The sequence below is a fragment of the Gavia stellata genome, chromosome 18 (assembly GCF_030936135.1).
Source record: "Gavia stellata isolate bGavSte3 chromosome 18, bGavSte3.hap2, whole genome shotgun sequence".
Lineage (NCBI taxonomy): Eukaryota > Metazoa > Chordata > Aves > Gaviiformes > Gaviidae > Gavia > Gavia stellata.
The window spans coordinates 14051162-14064291 of NC_082611.1; the positions used below are offsets into that span (position 1 = coordinate 14051162).

At 41.6% G+C, this 13130-nt stretch overlaps 1 protein-coding gene across 1 annotated transcript in view; it reads right to left on the reverse strand.

Annotated features, from left to right (window-relative positions):
• The window catches only part of ABAT (4-aminobutyrate aminotransferase), a 61639-nt gene that overhangs the window by 30882 nt on the left and 17627 nt on the right, over positions 1 to 13130 (reverse strand). Inside the window, exon 2 of the mRNA XM_059826177.1 lies at positions 6104 to 6232. Within this exon, the coding sequence (XP_059682160.1) occupies positions 6104 to 6173 (70 nt within the window). The 5' untranslated portion in view covers positions 6174 to 6232. The remainder of the gene's footprint in view (positions 1 to 6103; positions 6233 to 13130) is intronic.

A 13130-nucleotide genomic window follows, 5' to 3' on the forward strand; every position in this document is an offset into this window, starting at 1 on the left:
TGCACATGACAGCCTGTCACTGTTGATACTGATGTACCTGCACTGCTCTATCTCCTCCATGCAGACAGCCTGATGGCTGTGTGGCTTTTTTATTTTAAAATTTCTTCAAAAGAAACGGTGAAAGCTCAGCAAAAATGTATTATTGGCCTAAACATCCTCACAGATTTTTTTTAAAATATAATTTTATGTTAATATTCTTAAATTCCTATTACACTACGTATGTAAATCAGTACCTCATTGTTTAATTAAAGTTATGCTCTTGAGCCAATGGACCAAGTCAATCCACCGACTTTCTGTTGAGGTCTATGATCAAACTGCAACAGAAAAAAGGTTTCTTGTGTTAAATTAGCTTAACTTAAGAACAGGACCAAATGACATGACCTCAGCTCTCATCTTAAAAGTGTGTAGAGGTAATGGGCTACAGCAGAGTGTCTGTCTCTGAAGAAGCATTAGGAAAGCTCTTAAATTACATTTAGCTAATATGACCAACAACAGCACACCCTTTCCCTGGTAAACAAAGCTATCTCTTGACATCATGGCAAAACTCAAAACACAAATGTATGTACTATTAATGACCCTAATTATCAGAGATCACATCAGCTGAACGATTTGCAGAGAATTTTCTACCCATCCCATTTAAAGAGGGTGTGTACCATAAGTTAAATTCTGCTTTTCTTGCTTCTTGCAGACTTCTCAAAGCTCTATGCAACACACATCGTCTTTCTAAACACTTGAGTAACATCAGCAAATTATCACATCCTTCCTTTTCATCTAACAGGATGTCATTATTTGCTAGCAGACAGAAAAGCTCATTTTCCAACTTCTCTTTTCTATGCTACCCTCATCATTCACCAGGTGTCTCACTCAGCAATTTTTAACAAAGTACCACATTGCTATAGCAACATAATTAATCTAAATACACCCTTCTAACATTTTGTGATATTGGTAGTCACAAAGAGCACTACTGTCAGCAGGTCTCTGTGCTAAGTAGTGATCTCTGCTAACGAGAGCTAGGTTCAACACAGGCCTAGAAAGAAAGTGCTTAAACCTCTGATATGTTTGACCACAAATAACACTCATATAATCACAGTTCCTGAGTGTACAACAACTGGATATTACCTGGGAGAAACTCCGGTGGAGGCACTGAAATTAGATCAGTGTAATTAAGAGGAGGAACTACCCCAGGGAAAAAAAAGGAAAAGAAGATAGGTGAAAATAAATGCTGGCATACCAGAGCTCTCAAATGCCAGAGTTTTGCTGCGAAAGAGTGTAGAGTGAAAGCTCCTCAGTCCCCAAGGAGGCACGTTACATGTGCCACAGCACTGCTGCCCCGTGCAAGTGCAGAAAGGCAATCTCCCATGCATGCCTGGAACTTCCACTCCACAGCGTCTATCAAACCACCTTCCAGAAAGAATTTTTAGAGTGTGGAGGCCCTGACAGCCAAAAGTAGGAGGACTGTGATTTCCTCCGAGTCCTCTTTTAGGTGTTGCAAGTAGAATCTGTTACTAACTGATCTTGAAACGGAATGGCAAAAGGCCAGGCTAGCTAGAGATGTTTGGAAAACGATCATCGCTATTGCATAATATTGTGAAAACTGAGATTGCTATTTACAGAGTGCTTACGCTGTAAGATCAGAAGCTGTTCCACATGAGATTGTCTGTGTTTCAGTACTCCCACATACACACTGGAGATTTTATTGGAACAGGATTCTCCAAAGATGAAGAAAAAATCCAATGCCAAACAGAAATGGAAGCTCCCGTAAGAAAGCGTAAGAACAGTTCCCCCTCCCCATCACAGAACAATCCCAAATCAACTCTTCAGCAGAGTTACAGGAGCATCCAACTGCTAGTTTTCTTGTAGATGTTGTGATCTGAATCAGTCGTAACATCCTTCCTCATTTGCAGCACAACAGGCCAGAGTAACAGCTACGAGAGCTCTTCAGGACACCTCTACAGATGAACAGCCACAAGGAACACCCAGGTGGGAAAACACAGCCAGCATTGTCACAGCCACCCTTTGCGGCACAGGAAGAACAAGAAAATTAGATAGGAACATCAAAGGCCTTACATTCACTCAAGGAACTGAGAACTGAAGTCCAAACTCAGCCTTGTAGCACAACCTCCTTCCAACAACAGGTTTTTATATGAACGTTTTTATACAACTCAGCTTCTTGTGGGAACGTTTGATCAGACAGAAAAGTAAAGGTTCCTCAGTCCAGTGGGAGAGGTTGCACTCCAGAGTCATCAACAGCCAGCTCCCAGCGCATCAGCTGAAGCTGACCTCAAGTCCGTGTTCTCTACAATCCAGTGAAGGGAACTGATCCTTGCTTCTCCCACACAGCCCTCACACATACCCAGGTTGTTCTCTCTGATTTCCTAGGGAAGCTCCTGATGTACAAACTGAATAAAAAAAGTAAAAAGTCTTAGCAAGGATTAATACTGGAGACAAAAGTAGGACTGAGAGTAAATCTTTCTCATGGCTTTCCACTCTCTTTCTGGTAACTGTGATCAGGACAAGTCAATAATTAATATGAACATCTCTCAGACCTTACTGCAGCACACCTGTGAGATAAAACATTATTATCCTCTGTAGAGAAATAGGAAACAGAGTGAGATAGGTGAGGTACAGCCTCAACCAGAGTTAGTCCATTTAGGGTGCTGCAATAGAAATGCAGAGAATCTGGAGGAATAAAACTGGACCTATGAGGAGAGACTGAAACAGTATTTACACCAGTTGAGAAAAAAGTATGAGGTCTTGGGGAAGGTAATAGGTTTCAAATACATAAAAGGCTGCTGCAAAGAAAAAATAAACATTCCAGCTTCCAGGTTCTTTGAGGGCAGGACAAATAGTAAGGATTTAATTTTTTGCTGTTTTGAAAATTAGGTTAAATACTAGAAAAAACAGTTCAGCAACACAGCAGATTGCCTGGGCAGGCTGCAGAAGGTGCACTGCTGGGGGCCTTTAAGAACAGGTCAGCATCCTAGAAGGGCATGGGCATGCACTAATGCAAATTGATGTTACCTTAAGGCAGAAGACTGACCTTTTGGCATGCTTTCCAGTTCAAGATTCAAAGACAAATTCAACCCTTTGGGGTAATCAGAAGGAAATGGAACCTAAATCTCTGGAGTCTCAGCCTGTCCTCATAATAATGGTACTACCCTACCAGCTAACAAGCAACTGCATCTTCATCTGCCTCCAAAGCATAGAAATGGAACAGCTTTCCTACTATAGTTGCACAGCTGATAAAACCAGAGCTGACACAAAGCAGAGTAAGTATTTACATTCAGACTATCAGTTGTGATCACCTTGCAGCACACTGGGCTGACAGCAGCAATAGAACTCAATTCAGGTAAGCCATAACATGGAGGTACATCGTCATTTCTCCAACATCAGCTGCCTCTCCTGGATTTGCCTGGCTGTTACCGTACTGTCAGCACTACACAGGAGTCTTTGTAAAAAAAGATTAGGCTAGCTACTCAGTCTATTGTCGTTCCTCTGCCATCCTTCAAACCCTTAGTGAACTTTATCTTCGAGGCCAAACTATCAGGTAGATTGAATACATAAGGAAAACAAAATCATACCTGGTTAAGGCTTATTTTTAAGGAAGGAGTAAGGACTCCAATTACAGGCTTCACATTTTTGGGGAAGTTACATATTACTTTCATACGTTTTGCTTAGCTTTTGCATTTTGATCAAGTTAAATGATTTTCATTCTCCCTGTCTAGTTAGCTTGCCATGGGCTAACACTGTGTTAGTAATGAGAACACTACAAGCAATGGTTAAGTAAAAAAGATTCTCCAACCAGATGCTTACCTCTTGTGCGATGTTCCTGAAAAGATTGAAGGCTTGAAATCCATCTTAATTAGAATTAAACACTACCCTCTATGTACAACTAGAGAAAAGGTACTTAGAAATATTTTGATTAATATAAAGCTCAGTTATCTTTGCTCCCACGTGTATTACAACAGTGAATGTGCATGTAGTTCTTTGCTGCAGTGAATGCAAGCTTGCCAACATCCTTCCTTTTTGTGCCCCTTTTTTTGTCAGTTACCAGTTTATTTCATGCCCAGGATCAGCACAATGCTGACTCCCACATTTGCTTTAAAAATCAGAAATAATCAAGGATCCTGAACAGGATTATTGTGCTTCATGCACACACAACTGAAACATGACAGCCCACAGACACAGAGACTTCTACCAAGAAGCAATCTAGTCTCTCCTCCTCTCCACCTCCATCTCCCCTTTGCAAACTCTGTCATTTCAGTATCCACAGAAAAAAAAATTAGCAGACCAAATGGCACTGCAGGATTTTTGTGGGAGTAATGTAAAAGTCTCTTTTTTAGTCTGTAAAGCTCTGAACTTGAGTGCTCAAAAATGCCTTGGAGGAGAGCACTCTGGAGCAGAGAGCTCCTGAACATCGCCCTCAGCATTTCCCTAAAAGCCAGCAGAGACCAGCAGCACGGCAGCCTTAGATGGGGCTGACCAGAAAAATGGGCTGAAGCTCTGACTTTTGCTATAAGCGTCAAGAGCCTCCTAACTATTCTGTCAGCCAGGAATGCTGAAGCTAAAAAACAGCCAGGATACAGTTCCTTATGTTGAGGGGTTCTCTTGCTCTATCTTTTTCTAATCTCTGGACACACACACACAAAGCATTCAGTCCCAAAGGCCACGGGTCTGTTTCACAACCTGCAGCCAAGGGCCTCTATTCTTTGCTTCAATATCTTAGCAGGCTTTCCCACTTACAAGTTTCCTGAAAGCAAGGATGGATTAATGGAGCCCGCAGTTGCCTTCCTTTCTTACTGAAGATCCACACCCCCTCATTGCAATGGTGAGAAAAGAAGAGTGAGTTAGCACATCTGGCCTCCAGTGACCTCAGGTATCTTGCACAACTACAATATATTTGTCTTCGTGGTTGGGAAGCAGCATAGAAGTGTGCAAGACACTGGGAGGGACAGGGAGCATTAGGTGATACTGAGATGACAGATTAGTTCAAAGGACTGACAACTAACGAAGGCCTGGCTGCTGCAAGCACTTTCCATTGTCCGCTATCGACCAAACGATCACTGCTCTTGCACAGCGCAGATAATCAGTGCGTCACGCCCATAAATAGAAGCGCATCCTGTACTGAAACACTGACCCAATACTCTTCCAAAGTTACAAGACCAGACTTTGTGTTCTTTAGCCAAAGGTCTGTTGCTCCCCAAGGTGTATTATTCAAAAGGAAATCAATCATGTTTAAGTTTCTGAGGAAATGGAAGGGTTCTGTGTTTGTCTGGCAGTGGCAGAAGGAGCACAGTGGCACTGGAGAAGAAGGGTCACAGGAGAGAAGAAACATTAATATTTACTCGATCACACAAACAGCCATTCAGCCATACTGTAGTCAGTACAAGAACACATGAAATGGATGCTAGATCTTACATTCTACACTGCTTTGTCCAATAAAGTCAACAGAAATTTAGGTTTTGTATCTATTTCACAGAGATGGCAGGCTTAATACACACATACACATGCTAAATTACAAGCTAGGGCCAAGCAAGAACTTGTCATTATGCACTTAGGAGAAGTAGCTTGATGCTGTGCGGAAGGTTTTTATTTCACACTAGAGCTAACTACAGGCATAAACACACATCCCCAGTGAGGGCCACCTCGTCATGTCAGTCACACAAAACCTCCCCACAAGGGAAGACAGGCAAGGTCACACTACATAGCACAAAGACGAAAAAGGCTAATTTTGATGGATGGTTGTTTCATCTCTGCACCACACAGCATCAGAAAGTAGCTCTGTAAGAGCAGAGTTCCAAGGGCTGAAGAGCTTTCTTTCACTTAGCACGTTCGCAGCACAATTAACTAGTTCTTGTTTGCAGAATTAAAAAAACAACAAAAAAACCCAAAACACAACAAAGAAATCACAGCACCTTTGTGGGCCACTTCTGGACTACAACTGCATCATTATCTAAGATGCAGAACACCGTATTCTTCAAGTTTTGAAAGATTCAACACCACCAGACAAACCCCATTAATGTTCACACTGGAATTTTCTCCACTAGCATGAAGTGAACACTTATCAAATACACAGGAAGAAAATATTAAAAAAAGCACTTACCAAATACAAGCAGCCTGGAGTTTTGCTGCAGGCAACAGGTCAGCTGTCGACTAAGCAACATTGACGCCATTTTCTCTTTTCCTTACTCAAAAAGACTCAATCTTGAGAGATTTCTTTCTGGTTGATGTTCTGCAAAAAAGAAAAGCAAACACTTAATTCATGTCACTACGATGCAGCCACTATTACTGTGCCATTCATTTCAATTTCCCCTTTCACTAATTTTAATCCAAAGAAACTGAAAGCATGCTTTGATGGATTACTGCTGATGTTCAGAGCAGTTTCAGGATTGAGACCCAAGTCTGATGCTAGGCCTTGTTAAGGCAAATCTGTATCTCCCAGCTTTAGCAGGGCCAGGGGGTAAAGATCATTATCCATCTCCCCTTGCTCTTCTTCTCTGCTTTCTCTATGCATGTGGACTATGCTGAACTTTAAAAAAATTGTTTCCAGTCAGTCTCTCAAGCCAACCTGTTATTTTGATTTGACCTAAGTTTATGAGAAAAATCTCATCTAATACAAAAAGACAGCAGGACAAGCACTAGGAAATAAAAGAAAATCAATCCCCTGAAAAAAAACAATTAATCTCTATGAAGAGAAACTGTGAGAGCTGGGATTGCTCAGCCTGAAGAAGGCTCAGGTTGCATCCCATCAACGTGTAATAAATACCTGACGTGAGAGAGAGAAGAAGGAGCCAGGGTCTTCTCAGTGGTGTCCAGTGACTGGGTAAGAGGCCACAAGCACAAACTGAAATACAGTAAGCTCCATCAAAACACAGAAAAACCCTGGACAGGTCTCCCAGAGAGGGCATGGAGTCACCATGCTTGGAGATATTCAAAACCCAACTGGACATGGTCCTGAGCAGCCTGCTTTAGGTAATGCTGCTTGATTAGAGGGTTGGACCAGATGACTTCCAGAGGTCCCTTCCAACCCCAACCATTCTGTGATTCTACCTCAGCTAGTTAAATATAAATGAATGATAATATGACTCCTTTTTTACTCTGGATCACCTGTGCAGCAAGCCTGGCTGGAAGTCATAAATAGATGAAACAAGTAATTGAATTATTGTCCAGGATACAGGTTAAATTCAAACTTTATGCTTAGAAGTGTGGTGCCCTGTGTTCTATGTAGGAGACTAGAGACTTTTTTTGCCTGTACAGAGACCAAGCTGGCATTTTTCACCTCACCGGATGGCCCTCCACCCCAGTGGGTGTAGACCATCTAGTAGCAATGGACCAAGGCTTGCCGTCCAAATGAAATGTCACTATTACCTGTAGACCTCCTGGGAAGAACTCTGTTTAACAAATACGCTCCGAGAATGGAGCTGATCTTCCAGCAGAAAGAGATCACAGCTTACTGCTTACATCATTTCTATGCCATCAATAAAATATGCAAACAGATGTTGATGACTAGATGCAAGGAAGCAGTTGATCTATTGCGACCATGATAGGAATTATCTCTCACCCAACACTAATGTATCAGAAATTTAATTTCTGTATTGTCTTTAGCCAAGAAACCATTTGCTTTTCTTCACGCTTGAGCTTTTTCAAAATTGGCAAAAACCTAAAAAACTCCTTGCCTACAGAGATCTATTAATTCATGGACCTATTAACACTCAGGTACAAAGAAAATTCCCTGTGCCTTTCCAGACAATTGACACAGCACTTGGTTTCACTTAGTTTGCTCGGAGTTCAATTTAAAATTCAAGGTATTTTGAAATCTGCCAAGGTGAGCAAACACTTGCACAACATTCGTGCGCATGCTGGAAAAAGCTAGATTGGCTTCGTAAGGTTTTGGGTCAGAAGTGTAAAGGGAACTAGTAAATTTTTTTCAGAAAAGAGTAACTTCACTTGTAAGACAAGATTAATTTAATTAATTCATTGATTTTGCACTCTCAGCTTCTTTTTTTAGTTGTGCTAACTTTTGCATCATCAATGCGTAAAGAAATATCGCAATAGCATAAATTTTTTATTTCGTGACCATCCTCTAGGAAAAAACAACTGCGAGTCTAAGTCAGTGAGAAAAAAAGCTGTTAACAGGGTGAATCAGCCCAGCACCTCTCACAATGAATAGCCACCTTGATTGATGTCCTCTGCCCAGAGCTGTTTATCTGGGCTGTACTTCTGCAATCTACAGTTCCCTCCTGAAGTCTGCTCTGCAAAGTATTGCTTTTAAAAAGTCTCGAGGAGCCAGTTAAAAGCTAACGTGAACATAGCTTTGCAGGAACTAACAAATGGAGCAGTGCGGACATACCTATGACAGAAGGCTAAAGCAAGCCACAGAGGTTCGCTTCGTCATTCTAGTCCCCTTCAGTCATCTCCCGAGGGCGCTTTGCTACAACCTGACTGATCTACCTTCCCCACAATGATGAGATGTCTCTTCACATACAAATCAAACATACCTTCAAGTCATGCTACATGGTCGTACCCACTAGTGTCCAGGTTTCCCTGCAGTGGTACCTACTCTTCCTACCCTAGGTGAACCACTCCTACCTCTGTGCTCCTAGAATGTTATTTTATCTTCTACTTACATTTACTGTTTATCTGAAGTCCTTTAATGGTTAAAATGTAATATTCATAAAAGGCTCAAAAATATATTTGGAAATTGTATTGGCTTTCTGAAATACTTGTAGAAAAAAATTACTGCAAGAGGTTTAAAAATAAAGTAGCTTAGCCCTAATTTTCCTTGACAGTTGTTATATAAAAAGTTTTACCATTTTCTAGTCCAGAGTTAGAATAAATCATGTAATATCACATTTGAGTATAACTAAAATCAACTTATTCTTCCATCCCTATTACACACACAAAGTCTCACACGAGATCAGCTGATGTAATTGGTACATTTGTCTAAGGACATGTTATTTGGTTATCATAATAACCAATTGAATTTTGCCTCCATAATCCATCTCTTGATCAATTCGCACAGGCCTAGCTTGTTCTAGCGCTGCAAGCAGCAGCGGCACAGTTTGCAAGCCAGCAGAAACAGGCTCTCGTGCACATGTCAAAACTGCAGCAAAGCCACATTCCATCACCACTGCTGCTTTGGAGCAACCGCGTACAGTTTCAGATTCTTTAAAATCTAGGCAAAATAATTCCACCAATTTCAGATATCAGACTGTAAAGGGAATGTGAAGGACAATTTTGGATTAGATTTGTGATTAAATGCTAGCTATCTTAGACCTGAAAGTAGCGAGGCTTTTCCAGAAAAAGAGATTCATAAAAGTCTTCTCTAAATATTTTTCCTCTAATGGCAACTGTCTGAGCTGGCGATCGTTACAGATAACTGTACAGAATAGTTACATTTGCATATATTTTTGTATGTAATTTTGCATTACGTAAACACATACATTAGCAAATACAGTTTAAGTCACAGTCACATTCTTTTAGTAAGAAAAATTATTTTCAAAGAGGAAGGTCAGTACAGTTTATTGAGCACATGAAACATAAGGATACGTGGATTTTTTAAATGCACACAATGTGAAATTGGAGGTATTTTTTTCAACAGCAGCTCTTAAAATTCTGTACTGCGTGATTATTTCTGACAGGCAAAATTAGTTACTAGGAACGACAACAGTCATTCAGCAGCAGTAGCCTATTGCAAACATATAAAGACGTATTGTTTCTGTGAGCTAACAAGACTACGTTTCTTAGGAGGAACCCCTGGAAAAATAAAAATAGAGAGGGACCCCAACATTCAGGGGGGCTTGATCCAGATACAAGAGTGAAAACATACAAACTAGGCTTTAGTATAACATTCTCATTTGCTAACAGAGAAGCTAATGCAGCATGACATCCACATTTCAGACTGCAGCTTGCAAAAACCTGCCTCTGAAAGCGTCCTCAGGATAGACGCAAAAGGTAAGAGGTGAAACAGAAACACTGCAGGAAACGAATGAGAAGTCAGCACTGCAGATTTGCATCTCTTTCTTGCAACTCATGCCAAAGACACAGAAGCCTGTTTTAAATTCATGAGGGCACATTCATCTGTCCCTCAGCTGCTCCAAACCCATTTAACCAGAACAATTAAGTAGTTTAGAAACAGCAGCAAAAGCTGCACACTGCAGTTACTCCACAAGTCTTCACAAAATGTATTTGGGGGAGGCAGGGGAGCGGGGAGGTAAAGGCAAATTAATTCCTTCTTTGCTGTTTTCCTTCGCTTGACTTTTCTGTGACGCACAGCAGTGAGTGTGTTCTCGTGCTACGTGTTAATTGTTGTGAAATTTAAAACATCTCCAGCTATCTTTTACTCCTGTTTGCTTGGATCCATCTCGATGTGAAAACAGGGCAAGGCTTACTCGCTTTGTGAGCTGCGCAGGGGCAGCAGCCCAAGGTCCTGAAGCTCTGCCATCCCGCAGACGGCGCAGAGGCTTCCCCTCGCTGTCGGGAACCCACAGGCAGCACCAGCATCACGCCTGAAAGCAAACCACCCTTTCCACACACCAGCCTGCCCTGGCATCCTGGAGGTGAGCTGGTGTAGATGGTTTGCAAGGAGGGTGTTTCTCAAAGCAGTGAGAAGGCTCTTCAGTTCACAGCTCGGCATGCTTCAACACTGCATTTTCTGCATCTGTTTCTTAACAGTGGAAGAAACTGCAAATTGAGAGGCCAAGTCAGTTATGGTTCCTGTGACTAAAACAAAAGAACAATGTTGAAAAGCCTGGCAGTACTCAGGTAGCCGTGCTGAAAGTGGGAAAACACTGCAAAGCTGATTTTCCTTTGGAATTAATAGTTAATTTCCTTGGCTTCAAAGGATAGCGAGTCCAACCACTGTTACAAAGACCCACAATGTGATAAAGCATTAGTGGTCCAGTTTTTTCTGTTGTTTGTCTTCCATGAGCTCTCGTTTCTCCTTTTCTAACCTCCACAATGCTCCCACACCTGCACATCAGGGCTCTTGAAACAGCTTTTCTGGAAGAGAACCATACTGGAATATATCAGAGGCAAGCTGGAAAGAGTTTGGATAATGAGGCCAGGACACGGGCACTAAGAAGAGGGAGTCACAGACCCCGTCACATAAGCTGTGACTACCGTATGGTAAGTCAGAGATGAGATAAGCAGTTCTGAAAGAGGGAAAAGATAGAAAGGCTGCCAAAACCAGAGCTTGATGGGACTGCAGCTTCTAAGCTGAACAGGGACAAGCTTTCCAGCCTCATTCACGCTGCCTAAGCCCTATCATCTCTTATTCTGCAACAACGTGACAAATTAGAAGGAGAAATCTCAACTAGTCCTCCTACTTTCTGTACCCCATAAACTCCTGAAAATCCCTTGTAACTCATTTTTTATTATTTTCACCAACTCCTGCCAGATAGTGTTCTATGTATGGGGCTCACAAAACAGAGAGCTGAAGGGCCATCTTAAATAGTAACCAACAGCCTTGGATTTTTAAAGGGGGGCAATTCTCCTCGTTTGCAGTATTCATAAACAAGCATCTTTCATGACTTAGGCGATGCAGCTCAAATGTTCTACTTCTAAAAACAGCTCAAGGAGATCCCAGAGTCTGGAATATCCCTGCAATTTCACAAAGAAATGTAAGTATAGGTGAGGCGGAAGACAGTCGAGTCTGTCATCCATTACCCATAATCATGTCCTTCCTTAGTCTGCATTTGAGGAAGAACGGGGCAACCTAATGGTATTGTGGTATCTACATAAAAAGGTTCATTGTATACAGCACTCGCTGTCTGAAAATGCACTGCACTCATTAAGCACTGCCCCAGCCTCCCTCGGGAAGATGAGGAATGTCCACATCCAATAGATCAAAGCAGGAAAAAATTGAATGACTTAACCAGTTGTTATTGACAGAGCACAAGGTGACATTAGAAATCCTGACTTACTGCTTTAGCCACTTAAATGTAGTAAACAACAAAGTAAATAAATAAAGAAGCCTGCCAGCATGTTGATGTATTTAACTGCAATTCACTTGGTGCCAGAAGCAGAGATAAGAGTTCAATATAGACTATGTAGTTTTGAAAGCCTGAGTGCACACAATGAAATACAACAGGTCCTTTTACTTCAACAGGTTTTTTTTTCAAAGGTATAGTTCTGAAAATAATTTGAATTAGCTTACAACAGCACTTGCAAGAGAAGTTTGTTAGAATAACACCAAGAATTTCTAGTGCTAGCTAGAGTAAGGCTATCTCAAATCATCACGGGAACTGGAAAGAGGCAGTTGCAAGAAAATTTACATCTAGTGTTCATATAAGGCCAGCATTAGATTTTCCACCCAGCATCTATATAAACACAGCACAAAACAGGGCTAAAACCCTCGACTTCAGGAAGAACAGTACCTAGCACCATCCTCATGAGACAGCACACAAAGAGAGAAACAAGCGCTCTTCACCTAACTTGGTCAACCAAAGCCCACAGCCTCGTACTTCAAAAGCAAAGGGGGTTACAAGCACCCCACAACACCAAGGCCACGTATCAGGATCACTACAGTGACTGAGAAACTCTGCATTAGAGGTCTGCTGGGTCTAGGGGACAACCCACACATTAGAAAAGAGACCCCTGAGCACCCTGAAGCTCAACGCTTATCTGGCACAATTCCACACGCAGCAGCCAAAAGAGTCAGCGCAAAGAGTGACTCTCACCAACGAACGGCAAGTTTGTCCTTGGAGAGCACAGCTCACCCAGGCATTTCCCACCAAGCAACACTACAACAAAACAAGCAACAGCTATCTGCAAGTGGAAACATGTATCTACCACCAAAATGGATTTGCCAGAAAACACTTCACAAGCTGACAGTTGCTTTTGCTGTTTATTCCTCTAATAACCGTAACGGCTTTGTGTAGAACAGGATGTAATTGGAAACTCCATGATTGTACTTAAGTTGTCAAGGACACAGTTGTCATAGTTACAAGGAAATCTCAAGTGTCTGTTATTCATGGTTGCGTATTTATTTATTGACACCAACAGGATCAAACACTCCCACTACTGTTCAGAAGAACAGAAATGGGGAGACTGGTTTTGTCTTTCACATCTTGACAAAACAGCAAATATTGCACAAGGCAGTAAAAGTCCTTCCTAATAAACTGGCTTTT